Genomic DNA, 24,211 nt, shown 5'->3' with positions numbered 1-24,211 from the left:
TTGCAAAATGGCTATCAACAACTGAAAGCAGCACACAAAAGAATACTTTCTTCTTGCACAGACCACAACCTCTAAGAATATACTGAAAAGATTAGAAAAAGATAAGAATATTCTAAAAATAAAATTAGAAGTGAAAAAAACTTTAAGTACAAATCAAAAACCTGATATAAATATCATAAATACTGAAATTATTTCAAAAAGTTTTATAAACTGAAAGACTTTTATGACAATATTGCTTACCATCTGAAAGGTTTAAACAGAGCCAATCCAAGGCAGAATGAAGATCACCTCCATGTAAGAGTGTGTTTGTCATGGCATCTTCAATGTCCTTAGTCTTAAATGAAAATGCTTGTAAAGCCATATATAAATCCTATGAAAGGAAAACGTAAAAACATCATTCTGTCCTTTTTTTCCCCTTTCATTTCATAAGGCTATTCTCCCATTAATTTTAAACCAGAAACTGACACAAACGTAAAAAATATTTTCCAGTTACAAAAGTTCAATGTGCTCACTGTATTGAGAATTTGAGAACTACAGAAATAAAAAAGAACCAGGAGAAGCTGCTCATATTCTCTCTACCAAGATACTGTTTACATTGTAGTATTCAATGTAGTTTCCTTTCAGTCATTTTTCTATGATTTTGTAAGAACAAATTTCACTCAACATTATAACATAAGCACCTTCCCAAATTATTTGAAGCTGTTCATCACTTTTAATAGTTACATAATATTCCTCTGGGTAGAAATATCATAATCTATAGATTTTCATATTGGTAAGCACTACTTAGGATTTTTTTTTTTAATTATAAGCAGTGCGAACATGTTTATACATAAAGCTTTTTAATGTACTTTCTAAGGCATGATTTTTAGAGCTGGGCAGGATGGGTTCAAATCCAGACTCTGCTTACTTTGCTACTTAGTAATTAACAACTCAGGCTATAATTCATGGAATCTTTCCAAGCCTCAATTCCTTTATTTGAAAAGTGCGGCAAAATACTTCCCAGGATTTGTATGTCAGAAAAAAAGTATGCAAAGTGCCCACCATAAGTCCAACATAATTTTAGGAATGTAACTTATTTTTCATATCACTATTTTAATACATGCACTTGTATCTAGCACAATTCCTTTCCCATTAATTGCAGATGGAATTAATATGAAATGTCAATGACATTGAAAATGTCATTTTATCTCACAAGTGGAGCTATCTTTAAAATGCTCCACTAAAAATAAGTAGCTTAAAAAAAAGTTTGCAAAATACCTGTAATTTTTTGGCAGTAAGTCTTCCAGAAATCACTCCCTTGTCATTATTTTGCTTTTTATGCTCATTGATCACTCCAATAATTTTTTGCTCTAGTTTGTTATTAATTACCACCTGTTGAAGTCAAAAAGTCGTATCAATTAGAAGCTGAATTATTAAATTTAATAATGAAATAATTAGAAGCAAATCACACAGTTTTCTATATCCCTGCCAACTAAGACCAGAATTTCAGTTAATCAGATAGTGATTATCATATGTTGTATCATTACTGAACCACATGCCTACCATATATTTAAGAAAAAATGGGATACGGAAAAAGCAACAACATGTGGCAAGAAAAAAATTCTTTTATAAAATCTCTTGCAGCCATGTCTCAAGACACTGTCTGTGGACCACCCTTTAGACTGTTACCACATAGATTTCTAAGCTCTATCCCAATATTACTGAATCAGAATCCTTGGGGACAGAATCCAGAAATTTGCCTTAATATAAACTAGGCCAAGCATACAGCCTGAAGGAATGGATACTACACTAAAAAGGGGTATATCAAGTAAAAGTAAAGCTATATAAATTTTAATAGTTAAATTACACAAATTATTTTGGCTTCCAGAGTTTGTCCCCTATTTTTTTCCTACTAGCCATTATATTTTCTGCTGTTTCCATATATTTAACCTAACATTACACAAACATCTATCCATAAGAATACCTTCCTTTTCGATTACATCTTTACTCAATGCCCACTATGACCAAAGCAAAAAAATATACTTCAGGAATTCAGTCTAGCACAGGACACATGTATAAAAAGATAAATTGTAACCCAGCATGGTAATTATTTAAAAAGATATAAGAAGTGCTGATGGAACCACCGGTAAAATCAACCTGGTGTGTTAGCAATTTGGGGGAACAATGAGATGTGAACTAAAATTTTAAGTGGAGAAGAGGCTAGAAAGGTATACTAAGTCAGATATGAAAGGGTGTGTATGATATACTCAGAAGTCTGGACCTTATCCACTTCTTTCTTAATTTCTTATAGGCTCTCAACAGATGTGTATGATTTACATCTATTTAGTACAGATGAGCAATTATTGCACTAGTTACAAAAATTAAAAATACCTCATCACTTGCTTACATTTAAGAATATAGTATTTTTCTTTTTTTAAGGTAATATTTCTTGAAATGACTCAAGATCTTGGTACTCACTTTCAAAATAGATTTATCCAGATTTGCAGGACCACCAGAATCATTTGCAGAATTAAAACTATAAATTTTCGGACCTGTATATCACAGACAATAAACAGTCAAGGCAATTTAATGATTAATACCCATATACATCACACTATTTTCCTCTAAAAATTGCTAAATATTAAATGTTTGATTTCAGCTCTCTCTTTCCCATTTCACCAAATAACTCAATCTAAAAGTCAGCAATCCTCCCTCTAAATTTTGGAAAACATTTTACTGCTTAGCACTCTCTAGCTTAACCAGTTTCTTATAAAGTACAAATGCCTGTTTATCTTGTAGATTAAATTTACCTCCATGTATTTAAAAATTGGATGCTTTTCTGCCTGGCACTTGGCTGAAGTAAGACCTCTCAGAGAATATTTGATTCCCGGCAGAGTAGATGGGTAATTTTGAAGAGAAAGTATTCCTCCTAAGGCAAAAAGGAGGTGGGAGTCCTTATCATCCTCTTCCATTAAGTACGAGGTTGCTATATTTGTTTCCAAGGCTGCGGTAACTATTACCACAAACCTTGGTGGCTGACCATAACAGAAATACTCTCTCACAATTCTGGAGGCCAGAAGACTAAAATCAAGGTGTCAATAGGACCATACTCCCTCTGAAGGCTCTAGACAAGAGTCCTTTCTTGGATCTCCTGGTTTCTGGTAACCCAAGGTGTTGTCTGGCTTGTCTGTTTCCTTCTTAAAATGAGTCTTCACATGGACTTCTCTGTGTCCAAATCTCCCTCTCCTTTCTCTGGGTAATAGTCATTGGATTTAGGTCCCTCCCTATGTCCAGGATGATTTTATCTCAAGGTCCTCATACAAAGATCTTATTTCCAAATAAGATCATATTCTGAGGTTCCAGGTGGACACGAACTTTTGGGGGACACTACTCAACTCACTATAGTTGCCAAGTCTCTTCCCATCTACAGAAATGCTATGTATCAGCAGTCGTCTAATAATGAATAACCAGGAAGGAATAAATTTATTTTCAAACCTTTGGTCTCATGATCTCCTTACTCTTTAAAAATTATTGAACATCTACAATTATTTTTGTTTATGTGGGTTATAATTAATATTTATCAAATTATAAATTAATAGGAAATTTTATAAAATTCATTAATTCATTAAAAATAATAAACCCACTACGTGTTAATACTTTTTATGAATTAGTGTATTTTCCAAAGCAAAAGAAGTTTTATTTTTGCAAATCTCTTAATGTCTAACTTCTGCATTCAATCTTCTGTAATACCCCACATCATGCAGTCACAATACATTAGTAAGAAAATTAGCATAAAAATGGCAAATAACATTTTAGATTAAAAACATAGTTTGATCTCATTAAGCCTCTGCTAGAAAGGTCTCAAGTATTCCCCCAGGATACCCTGAGTGCACTTTGAGAACCACTGCTATATAAAAATAATCCTAGAGTCATATAAAATCTAGTTACCCTGCTTTTATAAATCTTAAAATAAGGATTTTTTTTTCATTTTAAGAGAGAAACCTAAACATTAAATTTAAAAGTTGCTTATTATGATTTTAAAAGTCAAGAACTTATATTGGGTTGTTCTTTTTAAGATGCTACTTAATGAAGCATTTAGAAAGAAAAACCAAAGTTTTTGAGAACAACTATTTACATCTGAGCAGTCTGAACTAGGGATATTTGTGGTTCCCTGAATTACTTCTGTCCTATAGTTAAGGAGGTACTCAAAGTTACCTATAGAATATGTTAAAAGATAATAACAATTCTGGTATAGTATGGTTAGTTTCCTCATCTTTTAGTCTCAGACTTTACCTTAATTTCAGTAACCTTGCTCTAAACCCATGCCAATGCTCATAAAGGAAAATACATGTAGTAGTCTTTAACCATTTCTGAGGGTCTTATCCGTTGTAGTAAATTCATTCACAAATTTAGCACACTAATTAGAGTTTTAGAAGTCCCTAAACCCACAGAAGGGCCCAAATTATAATCCTTTTTGAAAAGGTACAGACTGATGAACATTTCATTACCAAGACTATACTGAGAAACAGTTCAAGATTGATGTGTAAGATTGTAAATTCCTTTAATAATCTTTTTTCGGTTTTATTTTTTTTAATTAGTGAATTAAAGATTGCAGTCAGCTCTCATTTGTCTCCAACCACATAAGAGGTCCAACCGTATTACCTCCTTGAGGTCAGCTTACACTGCAGACTTGTAGAGGGCAAATAAAAGATCAAAGTTCCCAGAATGTCAGGAGAATGAACACACACACTGCTGCACATTCACTGGGTGTCAATCAGGGCCTCTAAAAATGGTGTATTCTCATTTTAATCAATACTCTGAGGAACTGAAGCAATAAGTCTTGCCACAGAGATATCACCATTTAAATCAAGTAAACCAGTAAAGCCCTTTCATTTTTCAAATTCTTCCTAAAACATGTTCATTTAAGATTTTTAATCAGCATGAACAAAAACTCTAGAATTTCAAATGCGTTTTAAAAATAATTTGATGTAAGTCCTTGTAAATTGTATTTACATTTTCTGCCATAATATATATTACAGTAAGCAAAATTCAAAGCCTTTCATGATGCATTACTTATTATGAATATCTATGACCATGCTGAGAAGATTGCCGAGGCTACTCAATTCTCTGAGGCTGCTCTAATTTTCTATTTGGTGATTCTTGGTCTCCTGTCAGCTGCCAACTTTCAGAATGCTAACCTAATAGCTCCTCACCCCTAGATTCTAATTACCTAGGGAAAAGTAAAGGTACCACAAGAAAACAGTTAATGAAACTTGTAAATTAGCAACCTTATTTTCAAATACAATTCTAAGTCAATAGGCCATGGAACAACGATGGTTCCCATTCTTTTTGCCAAGTAGTGTGCATAAGATTTATGACAGCTATCTTTCTTGCTGCTTAAGAGACTTTTCTCTGTAAGTTTCGGTTTTCTGTTTGAGATGGAGGGAGTTACTGGAAACAAGGAGGTGTGCAGTATGTATCTCCAAGGCAAAAGCACTAAATATTTAAATTTTATAATGACAGTTCATGAAACAATGCATCACGTATAACTGGCTCTCAAAAATATTTATTACATTAAAGTTGAAGCAAAGAAAAACCAAGTGATTTCCTCAACATGACTCAGCCAATTAAAAAAAAGCATCAACCAGAACCTACTTCTCATTGCCTAATACTCTTTCTTTTAGAACATATTCCTTTTATATTGTATTGCATTTTTCATCATAGTGATTATAATGGCCCAGCATCACTAAGACATTCACATTGAGGTGCTGCTGCTAAGTGCACTGAGGCACCCTGACTCCCTCTGACCAACAGCATACATCTGCAAAGGGGATCAAAACCAGCCAAGGGACCCAATCAGGGATAAATAAGACCCATTCCTTATCCTCATGGAGCTCATACACTGGTGGAGTAACTAAGCAGGTTATTATCCAAATAGGCTATAAAGGGGAAGGAAAGGGTATCTAGAGAATAAATGAGAGTGAGCTGATATATTCTAAGGTTGGTGAGGAAGACTGTACTGCCAGAACTACCTGACTAGTCCCCTTGCTAAGGTCTTTCTCCCATCTAACACCACCACCAGCCCCTTCTCTCACTCCACCCATACATTTCTTCTTGTCTTCCTGTATCATGCCAAGCTTGTTTCCATCTTAGGGCTTTTGCTCTTGTTTCCTAAGCCTCAAACGTTCTGTCTCCAGATAGAAGAGCTGGTTGCTTCCAATCACCTCAGCAGATTTTCCTCAGAAAAGCCATCTGTGTTCTAAACCAAAACAGACCAAACCACACCGCCCAATTTATTCTTTATCAAGTCACTGTTTTCTAACCTTTATGCACCTTTTCTGTTTTATTTTGGTGACCTTAAAAATATTTACAATGGTTTTTAATGAGTTTATTCATGACATCAGTCCCCTAGTCTTATTTTCCTCTTAAGATTTTAAGTCTCAACTAGATTTAAGGATTTTCACAAACACAAGCCTTATGGTTGTAAGCACCCTCCACCAGCCCCAAATAATGTAGGCTTCTTGAAAACAGTGATCTCAGTCTGTTTTGTTCTGTGGTATCCCCAGCGCCTAAAATCTTGCCTGGTACACAGCAGCTCTTCAAGAATTATTTGATGAACAAACAAAATGAAAAGACAGGAGTGGAAGATTACTCAGAGTTGTGCCAACAGCCATTTTGTGGCACTAGTCATTTTCTACCTCTAGACAGGAGTTAATTTTGAGAAAGTACGCTATGCACAATCCTGCAATTGTTTGAGAAGACAGACAGAGATGGATTAAACAATTATATTTACATTGGGAACAACAAAGAGTTCAGAGATAATTTTTTTTGTGTACTTCTCCATTTTTTTTCAAAGCAGGCCTATTATATGTCATATAAAAATAACCAAACAGGAAAAAGAAAACAAAATCAAGTGTCAATCTTGTTACGTTTTATTTATACTGCTATATATACTGATTCGTGGTTATAAAAAAATCCCTACAAATTTGGTAGATAACCTCTCATTTTCTGTTTCTTGATTTCTTGGTCTTAATAATTCCTCTGAATTTTTCCTCGTCACTAATCCAAGAAATTTTTTGAATGACTATATTCATAGCACTTGAGTAAATACTGAGGTATATTAATACATATCCATGAAACTGTTCCTACCTCCTAAAATTTTATAAGATAAGTAAAATGTATAATTCCTCACATAGGCAAAATCTAATACCAAATACCATACCATACAATAGTCAATATTTAAATATCAAAAAGAATGATTCAAACAACAATGATACATGAACTGTGGATACAGGAAGAATTCAAAAAGTAGTTGACATCTGGGGTGGGTATTATGGGATTTTGGTAGATAGTATTAGGGACAAATGGCATTCCAAAAAGAGAAAACAGCAAGAATAAACATAAGGAGGCAGAAAGCCAACAGCTGTATTTGGAGCAGTAAAAACACACCAGACTTAGCTGAATACAGGAACTAGTAAAAAGGCTAAAAAGGAAGGTTTAGATACTAGCTACATGGTTTGTATTTTATGACAAAGTCAGTAAGGATGCTGAGAAAAACCAGGAAGTGATAATGATCAAAACAGTGGTTCTGAAAGATCAATCTGATGCTTTATGCAGGACTGGAGGAGGAAAAAAGGGCACAGCTAGGGAGACCCATGAGAAGGCTGTGTTAACACTCCAGAAATTCATGAGTGCCTAGACTGAAGTGTGAACAGTATAAACCAAAACTGAAAAGAGTATACATGGAAGATAAATAAGTGAAGACTGCACAAAGCTTGACAACAGATTGGATATGAAGAAGAAAGGAAGGCAAAATAACTATTGACATTGGATAAAAAAGAATATGTAAAGATAGAAACAAAGAAGTCAGAGGAAAAACTAGTTTGGGGGAGAAGAACTGTAGTCAGTATTAGCCATGATAAATTTGAGATGCTTGCAAAATAGGGCCAAAAGTCCAAGTAAATGTAGAAATGGCTCACTTGAGCTTGGACTAGAGACCAAGACTGGACATGCTGATTGAGAAGTCATCTACAAAGGAAAAGACAGAAGAAGTAAAGGAAGCCCTTCTCCTAGAAGGGCTTAAGAGAGGTGACCATATTGCCACCGACTGACATCTTTGGTAATGGCCGTATTTTGGGGCTGGGGTATTGGGAAGTCAAAGAATACAACATATGACTATTAGAAAGTTCAAAGAATTCAGAGAAATATCAGGAAAAGACAAAGGGAGAGTCAGAAAGAGACTGACTCACAGAGTAAAAGTTAAAACATAACAGTAAGTTGTATGACAAAGAATTATTATGTACCTTCTAGTTGAAGGTTTGTTACCTGCCTACTTCTTCAGTCTCATCTCTCCTCCTTAGGCAATGCTTACATTCTGAGTATCTCAAAGGTCCATGCTGTTACCTGACTCAAGATTTTTGCATATGGTGTGCCTTACCTCTGCCAGGAATACTATTTCCTCCATTTTTACAGAGTTGACACCTATTCGTCCTCTAGATCTCAGCTTAACCGTCACTTTCTCAAAACAACCATCCATGACCCCCTTCTCCCCAGCAAAAATTAGATTACCCTGTTAAATTTTCTTCCTTAGCTTTTCTTTGTGGCACTTATCAATCATAAAACGATTTTTGTGTAATTACTGAATGCCTGTGTCTGCCATTAGACTGGCAAACTCCAGGAGACATAACTTGTCTATTTTTCTTATCCCATCCCTAACATCATGCCAGATACACAGTGGGTTTCAATAAATACTTGTTAGACGCATATTTCAGTAAGAACTACAAGCAAACAAGTTAAGCAGAACAAAACAGCTGTAACTGTTCATCTTTTGAAATCTGCTGTTATAGTGTCCTGTTCATCTGCAGCCGGAATCTGCAATCTCCTCGTTATTAAGCCACACTGCACAGTAAGCAAAAGTGCACTGCTGCAGTAAAGACCGCTGATAAGTTTACAATAGATTATACCTATATTCGGTCTGTAAGTGCTAAAATTCTTCTTAAGTACTGATTTTTTCAGAACACGCGGAAACACTAATCGTGGCTGAAAACGGTCTGAGGAGCAGATAGAAAATGCGTCTGGCTCCAGCAGGTTAATAACTCCATACACTACTCTGCATTCGCCTTGCTAGTTTAGATGATGGCTCAGAATTGATCCCTGCTGAAACAGGAGCTAATGCAATTTTCGTCTTGTTTTCAGGAGAAAAAGTGGAGGTTGGGTGCCAGAGGCCAGCCTAAAACAGGTTTACGGTCGGAACCCTGGAGGCCCAAACAGCTTACACTGATTTAAACAATGCTACCCAGCAACTTCAGGTGTGGGAGATACAAATTTTAAGGGTCCGCCCAGGTGCGAAGGCTTCTCCCTCGAACTAGCAGCTACCGGCTCGGGAGAGAGCCTGGGGCCGACCGCTCATACCTTGCTTGACTCGGGGCTCCCTGGTGCTGGCAGCGGCAGCGGGGGACGGCCTGGCCACAGGCTTCTTGTTTTGGGCCTCCCCGGCAGCTCCTGCCTCGGCGGATTTGGCTCTGGAAGCAGAGACGGCGGCCCGGACAGCCGCAGCCCCCGGCGCCTTATGTTTCTTGTTCTTGCCCATGTTGCAGCTGCGGCAGAAGATTCCTCCAAGTCCAAGTCCCGGAACAGCTCCCGCACCGCTTCCTGAGCGCTTCACATTCCCCGGGTCCCACGCCGCCACCGCGCGTCCTCCATCCGGGCTTCTCGGGCCTAGAAGACCGCAGCTTCGCAATTGGTCCAGATCACCAAGGTCCCGCCTTCTCACCGTCTCTCTAGGTGTCTGCTGTGTGCCGGCATCGTTGCTGCATACTCTCTTTAGCCACGGAGCTACCCATCTACTAGTGTTTGGAGAGAAAAGGAAAGATCGGAGGAGAAAAAGAAGGGAAGGAAGAACCCTCAGCCGCCGTGTGATTTGACTAATTTTGTCTCCCACGGGCCCCTGTTGAGGCTTCCTTTGGCGTCACTGGCGGTGCGGTCGCGGAGCATCGTGGGTAGGAGGGAGATTAGGTCTCACAGCTCCGGAAAATGGCGGACGCTTTCGGGGATGAGCTCTTCAGCGTGTTCGAGGACGACTCGACCGCTGCGCCCGGAACCAAAAAAGACAAAGAAAAGGAGAAAGGGAGGTGGAAGGGGCCATCAGGGTCTGCGGAAAAGGCTGGGTAAGGATGATATCCAAGGTATCTTTTTTCCATCTCTCAGTGCTGGGGAAGGAAAACCCGATCCTCTTTTGAAGACCACGAGAAAGTGGGGAGTACTTGAGTGGCGTAAGAAGTGAAGGAATTTGAGAAAAATGTCGAAGAGGGTGGAAGAATGTTGGTTTGAGGAAACGGGGTTTTGGTGTTGCCCGTTTGGCCGCAGGCAGCATGAGCTTCTGACGCGGCATTTCCCTTTCGTTAGGCGGGAGTCTACCCCTGTCTGCGCGGTGGAGTCGTGAGGGCAGATAAGCTATTTTTTAGCTTCTGTACCCCTAACACCAGAATAATACCCAGGCCAGAGCCTTTAATACACAAAACGAACGATCAGTTGAGTAAAGGGTTAAGCAGCTTAGAAAAAGTGACTTGGACTGATTTGGAGAGGACAGGGCAAGGACCAACAGAAGGTAGAGAAATTTAATCTCCATGCTCCAGTTTTTTTTTTTGCCTATAATGAATGCTAACCACTAGGTTTTTGTGAGGATTAAATGAGATAAAGTGCCAAACTGTGCCCAGTACATAATAAGTTCTTAAATGTTGGTTTTCTCTGAGTTTATTAAAAAGATTTTTTTTAAATTATTGGTTGCTAAACATACGTAACCACTAAAAAGTGTACAGAATTGTTCATAGCAAAACAAGGAAAAACTACCACTTGAATTAAAAGGAAGATGATTCATTAATCACGAATAAAATTTACTATTGACATTGGGGGAGATACCGAAAAGATGCTTCAGTAAAATTAGACCTGATTTTGCTCTCAAAGAATTTTTAGTTAAGGTAAGGTGGTAGAACAGATAGTTTAAAGAGTTAGTACAAGATTGAAATACAGTAAGCTGTATACAGAGTTAAGTGCTGTGTAAGTTAAAGAAAGAATATCTGTGATGTCTAGAGAGCCTTCATGGAAGAGGGTATTTTGAGCTGAGGAGGTGATTCTTTACTGCTGCTGAGAATTTTTTGAGTAGCACAAATTGAGCTATAGGGAGTGTTTGCTTATGGACTACAAGAAGTAAGACAGAATATAAATTGGTTTTAGATTATGAAGGACCTTGAACAGCAAGCAGATGAGTTTTGATTTCATTTCAAAACCCTGGTGAACATTTTGTTTTTGTTTTGCCAACTTGGTGATTGGATAAGTAGAGTGATAGTTAAGGAAAATTAATTTGGTAGTGGTGGTCAGTGTATTAAAAGAGTAGAGACACTGATAGTAAAAGTAAATTAAAAAATATTTAAGTTATTGAATTACGTGATTATGAGAACCTCAACTCAGGAGGTGGCAGCGGGAAGGAAAAAGAAAGCTATAAAATGTTGTGAAGGAAAAAACTGACAGGCCTTAATGTCAACAATGGAAAGGGGGTCAAAAGATACATTTTGAATTTTAATGTCAGGGAGAAGAAAAATGGGAAATTTAGGGAAGATTTTGATTTAGAAATAAAATTAATTTGGCTTGAGACAAAGTGAAGTGATGGTAGTATATTGAAGTATCTGGACAATATTTTTTAATTTAAAAATTGTTATTGAAGTATAGTTGATTTACAATGTGTTAGTTTCTGGTGTACAACATTGTGATTGAGTTTTACATAAATATTTATTCTTTTTCATTATAGGTTATTACAAGCTATTGAATATAGTTCCCTATGCTGTACAGTATGAGCTTGTTGTTTATCTGTTTTATATTTAGTAGTTTATATCTGCTAATCCCAAACTCCTGATTTATCCTTCCCCTCCTCTTACCCCTCTTCCCCTCTTGTAATCATAAGTTTGTTTTCTATGTCTGTGAGTCTCTTTCTGTTTTGTAAATAAGTTCATTTGTGTCATTTTTTTAGATTCCACATATAAGTGATATCATATATTTGTCTTTCTTTGTCTGATTTACATCATTTAGTATGATAATCTCTAGGTCCATCCATGTTGCCGTGAATGGCATTATTTCATTCTTTTTTATGGCTGAGTAGCACTCCATTGTTTGTGTGTGTGTGTGTGCGCGCGCGCGTGTGTGCGCACGCGCGCATGTATGTATGTGTATGCCACAACTTCTTTATCCAGTCATCTGTTGATGGACATTTAGGTTGCTTCTGTGTCTTAGCTCTTGTAAATAGTGCTACTGTGAACACTGGGGTGCATGTATTTTTTTGAATTAGAGTTTTCTCCAGATATATGCATTGGGCAATTTTAATCTGTTGGGCAATTTTAATCTGAGTTTGGAGAAATAGGCAAACTGTAGGTATATATTTGGATGTTATTTGAATTGGTACTGCTTGAAGTAGAGATTCCTGTGAGAAAGTACAGTTTTCCTACACGTAACATAAAGATTTGAAGGGTAGCAGGATAATTAGGAGTGTGAAATGACACATAAGTAAGAATGAAACAGGAGAAAAAGTCTTTCTCATTGAGTTAGAGGCTGTAGTAGTTTTGGAGAACTTTTCAGGGAAAATGAGAACAGAGGACAGATTCTTTTTATTTTTTTCCAAACAGGAATATTTAATAATTGCTGTAGTTTGAACACAATACATATATAATTTCCTACTGTGGTAAATACTTGGCTTTAAAATTACCAGGATAAAATTCACTTTACAGTGTATTTGGGGTAAGCTGTTTTCCACAGCCTTCCAAAGTGAAAGTTTGTAGGATATAAAAAAATCTAATCTATATTTTAACTTTACTAGGAAATATGTGAACGTTAGAGAAGGGAAATACATAAGAAAGTGTAGATCATGACTAACTTAAGGGACTTTGTTTACTACCAACACTTCTAGCTAGACCTCTAGGTATTTTTTGGGAAAAATCCAATTTGGCTGATTCCAACTATCATACTATCATAATTATTATTCTTATCATAATCTATATGTATCAAGATTTTCATCTAATTTGTATAATACAAAGGAGGACGAATCATGGAACTTCAGAGGATCTTGTGTTATGTATTCAATATTCTAGGCTAAATAGATGCTCTTTAAAAAACTTTATATTATGAGAATTGTCTAGAGAGTGAGAATAATATGAAGAACTTCATGTATGCATAACTCAGCTTCAGTAGTATCAAGTCATGGTCAGTCTACCCCCACACCTCTTTTTTGTAAATCAAATGCTACTAATTATGTTATTTCTTCTTAAATATTTCAGTGTGCATCTCTTGTTGATAATAACTTTCTTTTCCAACATAACTGGCATGTCATTGTTATACCCAACAAAATTTACAGTAATTCCTTAATGTCATTGAATAGTCAATCCAGGGTGAAATTTCCCCAGTTGTCTCAAAGATATTTTCTTTTGTAGTTGGTTTATTTGAATCAGGATCAAGACAAAGCCCATATACTATATTGGTTGTTAAATCCCCTAAGTCTTTTATTTTACAACAGTGTCCCTCTTTTTTCCTTATGTCATTGATTTCTTTTGGAGGGGTGGATGAGAGACAAAACCAGCTCATTTGTCCTATTATAGTTTCCCACATCCTGAATTTGCTTTCTTATGCTGACAATTAACTAGCGTCTCTACCCTCAAGTATTTACTGTAAACTGTTTTTATATCTAGAGCTGAACTGTCCTATGTGTATAGTCCCCCTTATCTGAGGGGAATAGATTTCAAGAGCCCCAGTGGATGCCTGAAACCATGGATAGTACCAAGTTGGTACCATACTATTTACAGTATGTTTTTTCCTATGCACGCATTCTTACAATAATGCATAATTTGTAAATTAGGCATAGTAAGAGATCAATAATAACTAATAGTAAAATAAAACAATTACAGCAATATACTACAATAAAAGTTATATAAATGTGGCCCCTCTGTCAAAATACCTTATTGTACAAATGTAATGCCTTTTCCATCTTAACTAAGTGCTTGTGCACTGTGGCTGTAACTTTTGCAGTTTGAGGTCCAACAGCAAAACTAGCACAATTTCAAAGGATTCGTTCATACTGTAGATCTTAGCAACCTCAGCAATAGTTGTTTTCCTTCCTTTTTAAGTCAAGAACTTTCACCTTTTCACTTAAAGTAAGCACTTTATGGCTTCTCTCTGACACGTCAAATTGCTGGCATCACTACTTTTGTACTTTGGGGCCGATACTAAGTAAAAGAAGGGTTACTTGCACACAAGTGCTGCCATAACATGACAGTGATCTGATAACCTAGACAGCCACTAAGTGACTAACGGGCTGGATACTGTGGGCAAAGGGATGATTCATGTCCCATGCAGAATGGAGCAGGAATGCAAAAAGAGTTCATCATGCTACTCAGAAAGGCGCCCAATTTAAAACTTATGAATTCTTTATCTCTGGAAGTTTCCATTTAATCTTTTTGGACATCAGTTGACCTTGCTTTCTGAGGCAAAAACTGCAGATAAGGAGGCAACTCCTGTAATATAGCTACTACCCACCTGTAGCTATTGAGCACTTAAACGTAGCTAATCGTAATTGAGGTATGCTGTGAGTGTAAAATATACACCATATTTTGAAGATAATATAAACAATGTAAAATATCTCATTTTTATCTTGATGATATGCTGAAATAATATTTTATGTTTTAGGCTAAATGAAATATATTAAAATTAGTTTCTTTTTAAACTATTTTAATGTTACTATAAATTTAAAATCACATAGGTAGTTGGCATGTATATATCTTGGATAGCGCCGATGTAGAGACTTGATTAGGTTCAGGTTCAGTTGTTTAGATAAGGATACAGTTGAATACAGTATTAAAGAATGATAGAGGTCTTCTAATGGAAAGTATTCTATCATTAATTCAGGTTTAAAGCTTCTCAGAGGTATAGGAACTATATGTTTCTTTGTTTTATAGTTGTCACTGACTCCTCGCAGGTTTTAATTACCATAATTTGGTTGATGCTTACTAATTCAGACGTAGAATAATAAAATTTTAGAATTAGAGGGATCTTATTTATCATCCAAATGTCTTATTTTACTGAGGCCCAAGGGTATTGATGGCTTGTCCAAAGGAGTAATGTAAGTAATATGGAACAAATATGAATATCTATTTCACTAAATTGGTAATGAGAGGATTTACAAATTTCAGGTTTTGCTAAACATCAAAAAATAAATTTCATTATGGAAGTGTTCAAACATATAGATCAATACTACTATCTGTTACTCTTTTTAAAAAATGTCTATTGAAATAAAACATATAAAGAAAAGTGGGAAAGTCATAGGATGAATTTTTATAGCATGAACATGCCAATGTTACCGTCATTCAGGACAAAAAAATAGAATATTGCATAAAATCTTGTTTTTCTCCAGAACAGTGACCAGTCTGATGACCCACGTATGTTAGTTTTTTTCTGTTTGTAAATATAATGTAAATAGATTCAAACACAATATTTTTTTTATGTCTGGCTTTTGCTCAACATGTTTGTAAAATTCGTGACTGTACCTCTAGCAGTACTTCTCAAAGTATGATTGAATTTTGTTGTGGAATTAGAGGAGTATTCACAATTATCTGAAAAGTCTGCTTTTTTTCAGCTGTATGTCTGTTTGAGACTGGATTTTTCTTCATATACTTCAGCTAAAAAGTGTATCACAACAAGTTGAATGTAGAAACATATGAGAGTCCAGCTGCCCTTTGTGAAGCCACATTAAAAAGTCTTGCAAAAATATAAAACAATGCCACTCTTCTCATTAAAAAATTATTTTTGTAAAGTACTATTTTTAATCGGAAGTGTTAATTTATGTTAACTTCTAATAGTTTTATTATTGCCATTTTTAAATGGGTAAGTAAATTAAAATTGTTTTCAATTTTAATGTTTAATATGGTAGGTATCAATAATGGAACTACATAAAATTCATTGGAATTTTCAATAATTTTTAGACTGGAAAAGGATTCTGAGATCAAAAATTTAAGATCCACTGATCTCGTATAGTCTGCTTTCATTTACATTTTCATAATTAATGGTTTTTGAGTTCCTTTCCAAATGCTTATTGACCATTTGAATATATCTTTTAAAGTGCCTGTTCAAGTCTTTTACTCATTTTTAAATTGTTTTGTCTTTTTTTTTAATTTGTAGCCTTTACCTCCAGTATTTTAGAAATGTATGCCTTTTGTGAGTTAAATGTGTGTTTTCTCCCACTCCTTACTCCCCTAAAGGTACCTTTTGATTCACATAAAAACTTTCTTTTAATATTTTTTTTAAGTTGAAGTATTGTTGATTTACAATGTTGTTATAATTGTTGAAATGTTAGTTTCAGGTGTACAGCAAAATGATTCAGTTATATATATATTTATAATTTTCAGATTCTTTTCCATTATAGATTGTTACAAAATATTGAATATAGTTCCCTATGCTATACAGTAGGTTCTTGTTTATTTATATATAGTAGTGTATATCAGTTAATCCCCAAATCCTTATTTATCCCTGTCCCCCACATCCCCTTTTTCCTTTTTGGTAACCATAAGTTTGTCTTCTATGTCTGTGAATCTGTTTTCAATCTACAGAAATTCTTAGTTTCAATCTTCAGAAATTCTTAGTTTCTTAGTTTTAGTATAGTCCAATTTGTCAAACTTAACTTTTTGGTTGATAATTGTATGTCATGTTTAATAAAACAAAGATAATTTTCTCATTTTATTTTCTTGAGGCTTTCTTGTTTTTGTCTTTCACAATTATATCTAATATCCATATTGATTTTTGTGTATGATGAGGGTAGGGGTCAGATTGAATTCCCCTTTGGCTATCCAGTCCACGAAGCACCATTTATCATTACTTTCAACCAGTGAATTCAACCACACAAAACAATTTTCTCTCAAATAGTAATGTCATGTCATTAGAGAAAGCATTAAATGTTTATTAAAGGAGCACATGTAAATGTCTAACCATATTTCACAATTTTAAGAGTATTATGTTAATAGTTATGTTAACGTGGGTTGCAGAATATTTTTAAAACAATTTCCAAGGAAATATAAAATGAGAAAGGAGTAGTGCTCAGTTTCATTAGTTGAGATTACGATATCCTGAGCTTTAACCAATTTGATTTGTAACATCTCTTTATATGCGTTTTTCTGTTAAGAGTGTATATTATATTTAGAATAATATTTTATGGAGTCACCAGGAAGAAGTGATACTGTGGAATTCATTCTAAACTGTCTACTTTTCAGAAAACACTTTGATGGTAAACTACAATCTGAGTCAACTAACATTGGAAAAACCAAGAGAGATGCAGACTTCGAGGGCACAGATGAACCCTTTTTTGGAAAGAAATCCAGGGTAGAAGAGTCAGTAACGGAAGACTTAAGGTAAATATTAGTAACTCTTAAGTTAGGTGGTTGCCTGAAGTTTTGAAAATTGCTTATATAGTGTTATATAGTTAAAGTATTTGCTGAATTAGAGAAATGGAGATAAATATTCTTTATCTTATTTATACTCATTCAAACATAAATGTAGAACATTTATTTAAGTTTGAGGAAATGGAAAACAATATAGAAAAGATTAATCTTTTAGTACTTTAGAATCCAATTTTATAAAGAATCTTGAAGCCTGATTTTTTTAAAAAAGAGATGACACATTTCCTTTATTTGTTAATGTCCCAAGAAGAAGATCACTAGAAGAGTGGGATAAAAGGAAAGAATGAAACTGATCCAATGGAAGGAATAAGTGAGAAGGAACATTAGGAGGAATTAGATTTTCACTATTGCATGTAGCAGTAGAGTGGTTATAAATCTCAAGAGTCAGGGAGACCCGTAAATATCTGTGTCTGAAATAGCTGGTATCTCTCTGATTTTGAAAGTTGGAACTTTCTGGAAATTCATGCCCATTTCTTAGGTTGACCTGGTTCCTATTGTAGTGATGGTCAAAACTGCTTTTCCCTTCTTTGCCATATTCTAGCTTGGCACTAGGAGGAAGAATTTATTCCTTTTTTTTTTTTTTAACCAGTTAGCTGTTGTAGCTAGCAAAAGTAGCTACTGTAACTGGTGGTAGATATGTCACTGTGATGTTTAAGATGCACCATTTGTCCAAGCTAATGGAACAGGTTACAAAATAATATTGACAATTTAAAATCATTGTTGCTTACTATAGTAACCCTTGGGTTTTATCCAAAGTATGGTTATTGATTTAAAGTAAAAATCGAAAGTATAATCAATAAGAGAATAAAGAATCTAGTGCAGAAATTCATCTGTTTTGTCTCAGCTTATCCACAGTCATGTTCCTTCAGAGTCCAAACAGAGAACCTAAATAAATGTAATTTAGGATTTTGATGCGAATAGGGAGCACTTCTATGGATTATAGAAAAATTTGTACTAGGGTAGTTTATTTTATACTTCCTATCATGTAATGGTTTTAATAAACAGCTTACTGTTTTGAAGTAGTGAAAATGTGTTGGAGAGGTACTTTATTCAAAATAGTGAAACTAAGCTGACATAATTCTTTGAATTATCCACTTGGAGTCTGTTTGTTTCGTATTTGTAATAAAAGATGCTAACTGACCATTTTGAATTCTCGGCGTATCTAATTCTCAGTAATTTATTTTAGTGTAATTTAAACTTCTTTTTTTTTTTAAGTTTGGCAGACTTGATGCCCAGGGTCAAGGTACAATCAGTTGAAACTGTTGAGGGGTGTACACATGAGGTAAGCACAAACAGTATATAGTAAATTGGTGTTATAAACGGGATTTTGATTTGAACTATCTAGTATGACACTCAACAGGCAGTTTGTCCTTAAGAGCTTTGGAAGCAATAAGTAGTTTCTGTGAGATGCACGTAGTATAGTGGAAGGAGCTGGGGCTTTGTAATCAAACCTCAGCTTAGATCCTGGCTCAGCACTTTTCCTAACTGTAGTCTTGGATAAATTTCTTAACCTCTTTGACATTGGTTTTTTAATTTGTTAATTTGAAATAATGGGATTTACATCATAGGATGGTTGTGAAGATTATGTAATAAAATTAGGTAAAGTACCCAGCACAGAGTAGATGTTTATGTTCCCATGCTCCTAAAGTCATGTAGCAATGATGTTTTTAGGTCACGGTCTTTTTCAGATATTGCTCTGATGACTGATATATTGTAGTTTCATTGTTCTGCCACAAGATGGTGGTCACTGATAGTTTGTGTAATTGCTTATCAGTGAGAGTTTATAAACGTAGGGACATAAGGAAACTATAATACTAGTTTTTTCTATTAAAGTCCTGTCTTTACCATGTAACCTTAAAAGTTATTGTTACTGGTAATTGGGAAATCTTATTAAAAAGCAGAGTAATTCCAAATTAACAAAAATTGCTTTTAATGTAGACTTAGAACCTTATATTTTATTTAAAAAATTTTCTTTTAGTTGAAGTACAGTCAGTTACAGTGTGTCAATTTCTGGTGTATAGCACAATGTTCCAGTCATACATATACATACATATATTTGTTTTCATATTCTTTTTCTTTAAAGGTTATTACAAGATATTGAATATAGTTCTCTGTGCTATACAGAAGAAACTTTTTTAAAATCTATTTTTATATATAGTAGCTAACATGTGCATATCCCAAATTTATCCCTTCCCACTCCCTTTCCTCAGTAACCATAAGATTGTTTACTATGTCTGTTTATTTCTGTTCTGTGGATGAGTTCACAGTGTCTGGAACCTTATTTTTAAAAATAACTTTTTCTGCTTGAAAGTTCTTTATCTTCCTTTAGAATAGCACTTAGTTTGGCAAGTATAATATCCATGTGATCATTTAATGCTTATATTAGACCCTATTTGATGCTGTTGTCTTAAAATGATGGCAAAAATCCCCCAAACACCCAATTTTGCTCTCAAGAGGTCAAAAGTTCTGTCTTCCTTCATGATTATCCTCAAGCCCTCCATTCTGTTATCTCCTCTCACTTTTTTAGCAAGTAACTTTATCTTTTACTTCATCTAGAGGTTTGAGGATATCAAGTTGGAGTTACATCCACTCAGAGGAAAAGGTTCTGCCTTGTTTAGGCTAAGGACGGTTTCTCTGTCACTGTTCTTGGTTGTATCTTATCCTGCCTACACAAGACTTGGATCATTCCACTTTCCCTTAAGTGTTTCTAGTGTCTCCTTTTCTCTGTTTGCCCTTTCCTAACATATGCATATTCAAAAGTTTCTCTTTTTGTAGGTTGCTTTTTAGCCACTGTATTGTTTTTCTTCCTCCTCATTGTAGTCATTCATTCAGCATGTATCTTTTGGGTGCCAGGTACATTTTATTATTTACTGAGTATAAAGAGATAAACAGAAAAGATATGGTCTCTTTCTTTTCAGAGTTGATATTGAGTGCTCTGCTTGGAACATCCCTGCTAACTTTCCATTCATCTTTTAACCTACCACAATTAGATTTCTTCTCTCTCCATTTCTGTCAAACTGCTCTGGCAAAAATCACCAGTAACTAATTGCTAAGTCTGTTTGACTCTGTTACTCTGCTGGTTTTCTATTTGTCTGACTCCTTAAGGGCATCATCTTGATTGTAAATGAATTGCAAATTTACTGAAGTCTTTCATTATTTCTAAGACAGCTAATCTTGTTGTTCTTGTTGTTGTTGGTTTTTTTTTTAGGGGGAGGTAGTTAGTATTTTAGGTATTTAGGTGTTTTTAGGTAGTAAATTAGGTATTATTGGAGGAGATACTGGGTATTGAACCCAGGACCTCGCGTATGCAAAGTATGAGCTCTGCCACTTGAGCTACACTTTCCCCCAAAACAGCTAATCTTATCTCATTTTTGTTTGCTGAAGTTTTGCTCTTAGAAATTATTTCTAATTTCTGTGTGTACTTTACTTTGCCTCTGTTCATTATTTATATACTAACTGGCTTAAGTCTTAGAAATTTAGATATATTGTGAATTGCTCTCTAGTTGTTAATCTTCACTAGAGAAAAATTAGTTTCCTGTTCCAGGAAATAAGAGTATCATTTTATTCCATATAGTTTTCTTTCATATAGTGACATCCCTTTTTATGTTCATTCAGCTTTTTTGAGCACTTATTAATATCAAGTAATATATTAGATGTAGAAAATACAAAGATAGCTGAGATAAGTCCTAAACCTCAATAAACAATCTATACAGGGAGGTAGTGTTAAAAGGTTTAATTATGTTACTATTAGATAAACGCTAGTAGAAGTTTTTTGAATGTTCTGGCTTTTTGCATTTTGCTTTGTTTCTAAATGTAGTTATTTATTTTTACAGTGTCTAGACTGTAAGACTGTCTGAAACACTCTAGTTTATCACTTCTATTTTTTAAATCATCATTAATTATGGAATGCTGGATGCATCAATTCTCAAATAGTAAATAGATTTTTTTTTTTAAACATCAGGTTGCTCTTCCTGCAGATGAAGATTATCTACCACTTAAACCTCGAGTTGGAAAAGCTGCAAAGGTCTGTATTTGAGGCAGTACAGTTTGTACAGTTTTTTGAGTCTCTTTTCCTTAAAAATCTTTAACTCCTTCAAATGAGATTTTTATACTTTCTCAATGTATATGTACTAAGAAGAAGCCACCTGTAATCAAATATGGTGAGAACCAAATTAATAAACTTACCATGCTGAAAACCAAGCATCATATAAGATTTTTAAAAATTAAAATGATTCTCAACCTTTCTAAAGAATCTAATGAAAATTATCAGTCTTTCTCTACAAAAAAAAATGCATGTGTACAATAAGTTTTGCACATAGTTTTTGTAGTTTAGCTTAAAGCGTCTGATGAAACTTAAACTTAGGTGGATTTTGAGGCCCTGACAGACCGTAAATGATTAATATAAATGTTTCAAGTCATTTTCTCTAAGTAAAAAAGTCAGTATGATAGAGTAAGCATGAGCTCTTAAAGTCTAATAGATGTATTATTCTGCCTCTGCTGAGTGAACTTCTTTGAGGAGTTGACTTTTCAGAGCCTTAGAGTTTCCATCTGTGAAAGGAAATAATACCTAAAATAATACCTACATTAGGGGTTGCTGTGAAGATTAATAATAATATGTTGGAAATGTGTTGCACAGTGATTACCATAAAGCATATTCTTGATAAATGGTAATGATTATTGTGTTGTAATAAATATGATATATATATGTAAGCCTAATATAATGATTGAAAGATTAGACTGCAGAAATAACTTATGCTGTCTGGTTAAAGATTTTTTTTTTAATCTTCCTAATTTTTGTTAGTGGGTAGCGTATTTCCTAAATAGACTCATAAAGAAATGCTCCCAGAATGCTTCTAGGGATAGTATCTCTTGATTTTAAGTGTGATCTGATCTGGCTAGGTATCTTCATGCAGATATTATTTTGTTTTTATAGGAATACCCATTCATTCTTGATGCTTTTCAAAGAGAAGCCATTCAGTGTGTTGATAATAATCAGTCTGTTTTAGTATCTGCACATACATCAGCAGGAAAAACTGTATGCGCTGAGTAAGTAGCTTTCTTGTTAAATGAAATTTTACGACTGTTAATACTTGCTTTATACATTTGGGTGCTCCTATGTTGGGTGCATAAATATTTACAGATGTTATATCCTCTTATTGGACTGACCCCTTTATCATTATGTGATGCCCTTCTTTGTCTCTTGTTACAGTCTTTGTTTTAAAGTCTGTTTTGTTTATATGTAAATGTATCTACCACTGCTTTATTTTAGTTTCCATTTGGGTGGAATGTCCTTTTCTATCCCTTTACTTTCATTCTGTGTGTCCTTTAGAGTGAGCCTCTTGTAGGCACCATATAGCTAGGTCTTGTTTTTTTAATCCATTCAGCCACTCTATGTCTTTTGATTGGAGAATTTAGTCCCTTTACATTTTATTGTTGATAGATGTGTACTTACTGCCATTTTAATTGTTTTCTGACTGTTTTGTATTTTTCCTCTGTTCCTTCTTACTCTCTTCCTGTATAGTTCAAAATGACATTTTAAAATAAGTGTTTCTTATCTTACTCTAAAAGATTGTATTTTTTCTTTTTTTTTCTGTAAGTAAATTTAGACTATTTCCTTCTACTTTGGGCTTCGTTTGCTCTTTTTCTAGTTTTTTAAATGCAGAAAGATGAGGTCATTGATTTGAGACCTTTTGTTTTCTAATACAGTTATTTAGTGCTGTAAATTTCCCTTTAATATTGCTATAGTTGTATTACAAATTTTATTATGTTTGATTTGATATGTTTGGGAAATGTTTTTGATATAATTTGATATGTTTTAATGTTATGTTTGAGCCATATTTTTATTTAAAATTGTATCATGATTCACTGAGGCTATGTTCATTTTTTGTATATTTCATCTCAGGTGTTTCCTAATGCCGTATCTTCAGGTTCATTAATCTTTGCTTCTGCATTACCTAATTTGTCATTAATTCCATTCAGTGCATTTTTCATCTCAGACATTATAGTTTTCTTTGCTAGAAGCTCATTTGTATGTGGGTGTATTTAATGTTTTCTATGTGTCTACTTAACTTTCCTCCACCTTCTTGAACATATAGAATACAGTTTAAAAACGTTTTAAATGTTCTTGTAACTACTTCTTTCATCTGTGTTTTCTCCTCATCTGTTTTAATTAATTGACTTTTCCTTTCATTGTAAGTTAGTATTTTCCTTCTTCTTTGCATACTGCTTTGATGGGATGTTTGGCCATTTTTAATTTTATCACTGACTTTTGGCTGTTTAGTTATGATGTGACTTTACATAGTTCTTTTCATGTTTCTTATGCTGGAGTTTGTTGGGCTTCTCAGTTTCATAGGTTTATTAGTTTTTATCAAACTGAAAAAATTTCAGCCCCTTTTACTTCAGATATTCCCTCTTCTAGTACTTTGGGGACTTCAGTTTTACTAAAACCTGCCACTTTAAGTTGTTTCACAGCCTACTCTATTTATTTTTTGGTGGTGATTCTCTGTGTTTCATTTTGGTGATTATTCTCTGTATTTCATTTCTTAAAAGACTTTAAGTTTATTCATCTTTTTTTCTGCAGTGTTTAATCCACTTTTAATCTTGTCCAGTGTATTTCATCTCAGATTTGAATTTTTTATCTCTCAAAGTTTGATTTGGGTCTTTTAATATTTTCCATGTTTATTAATATACTGTTTAATCTTCAACCTTCTTGAATATATAGAATATAGTTACACTAAAGTAGTAGCTTTCAG

General features: G+C 34.4%; 2 protein-coding genes across 3 annotated transcripts in view; one reads left to right on the top strand and one right to left on the bottom strand.

Annotated features, from left to right (window-relative positions):
* Positions 1–9,773, bottom strand: part of DHX29 (DExH-box helicase 29) — a 43,238-nt gene extending 33,465 nt beyond the window's left edge. The window contains exons 1-4 of the mRNA XM_006206000.4: positions 9,391–9,773; positions 2,458–2,531; positions 1,258–1,371; positions 241–370 (exon numbers count right to left, since the gene is read on the bottom strand). Of these exons, the coding sequence (XP_006206062.1) occupies positions 241–370; positions 1,258–1,371; positions 2,458–2,531; positions 9,391–9,568 (496 nt within the window). The 5' untranslated portion in view covers positions 9,569–9,773. The remainder of the gene's footprint in view (positions 1–240; positions 371–1,257; positions 1,372–2,457; positions 2,532–9,390) is intronic.
* Positions 9,774–9,920: 147 nt separating this feature from the next.
* MTREX (Mtr4 exosome RNA helicase) overlaps positions 9,921–24,211 on the top strand; it is an 81,163-nt gene continuing 66,872 nt past the window's right edge. For both annotated transcript variants that reach the window (XM_006205998.3, XM_072958672.1), the window contains exons 1-5: positions 9,921–10,145; positions 17,274–17,411; positions 18,675–18,741; positions 21,421–21,483; positions 22,393–22,505. In XM_006205998.3, coding sequence (XP_006206060.1) covers positions 10,012–10,145; positions 17,274–17,411; positions 18,675–18,741; positions 21,421–21,483; positions 22,393–22,505 — 515 coding nt within the window. In that variant the 5' untranslated portion in view covers positions 9,921–10,011. The remainder of the gene's footprint in view (positions 10,146–17,273; positions 17,412–18,674; positions 18,742–21,420; positions 21,484–22,392; positions 22,506–24,211) is intronic.

This window comes from Vicugna pacos, chromosome 3 (assembly GCF_048564905.1).
Source record: "Vicugna pacos chromosome 3, VicPac4, whole genome shotgun sequence".
NCBI classification, from domain to species: Eukaryota; Metazoa; Chordata; class Mammalia; order Artiodactyla; family Camelidae; genus Vicugna; species Vicugna pacos.
The sequence above is the reverse complement of the archived record's forward strand: the minus strand, read 5'-3'. Positions and strand labels throughout refer to the sequence as shown.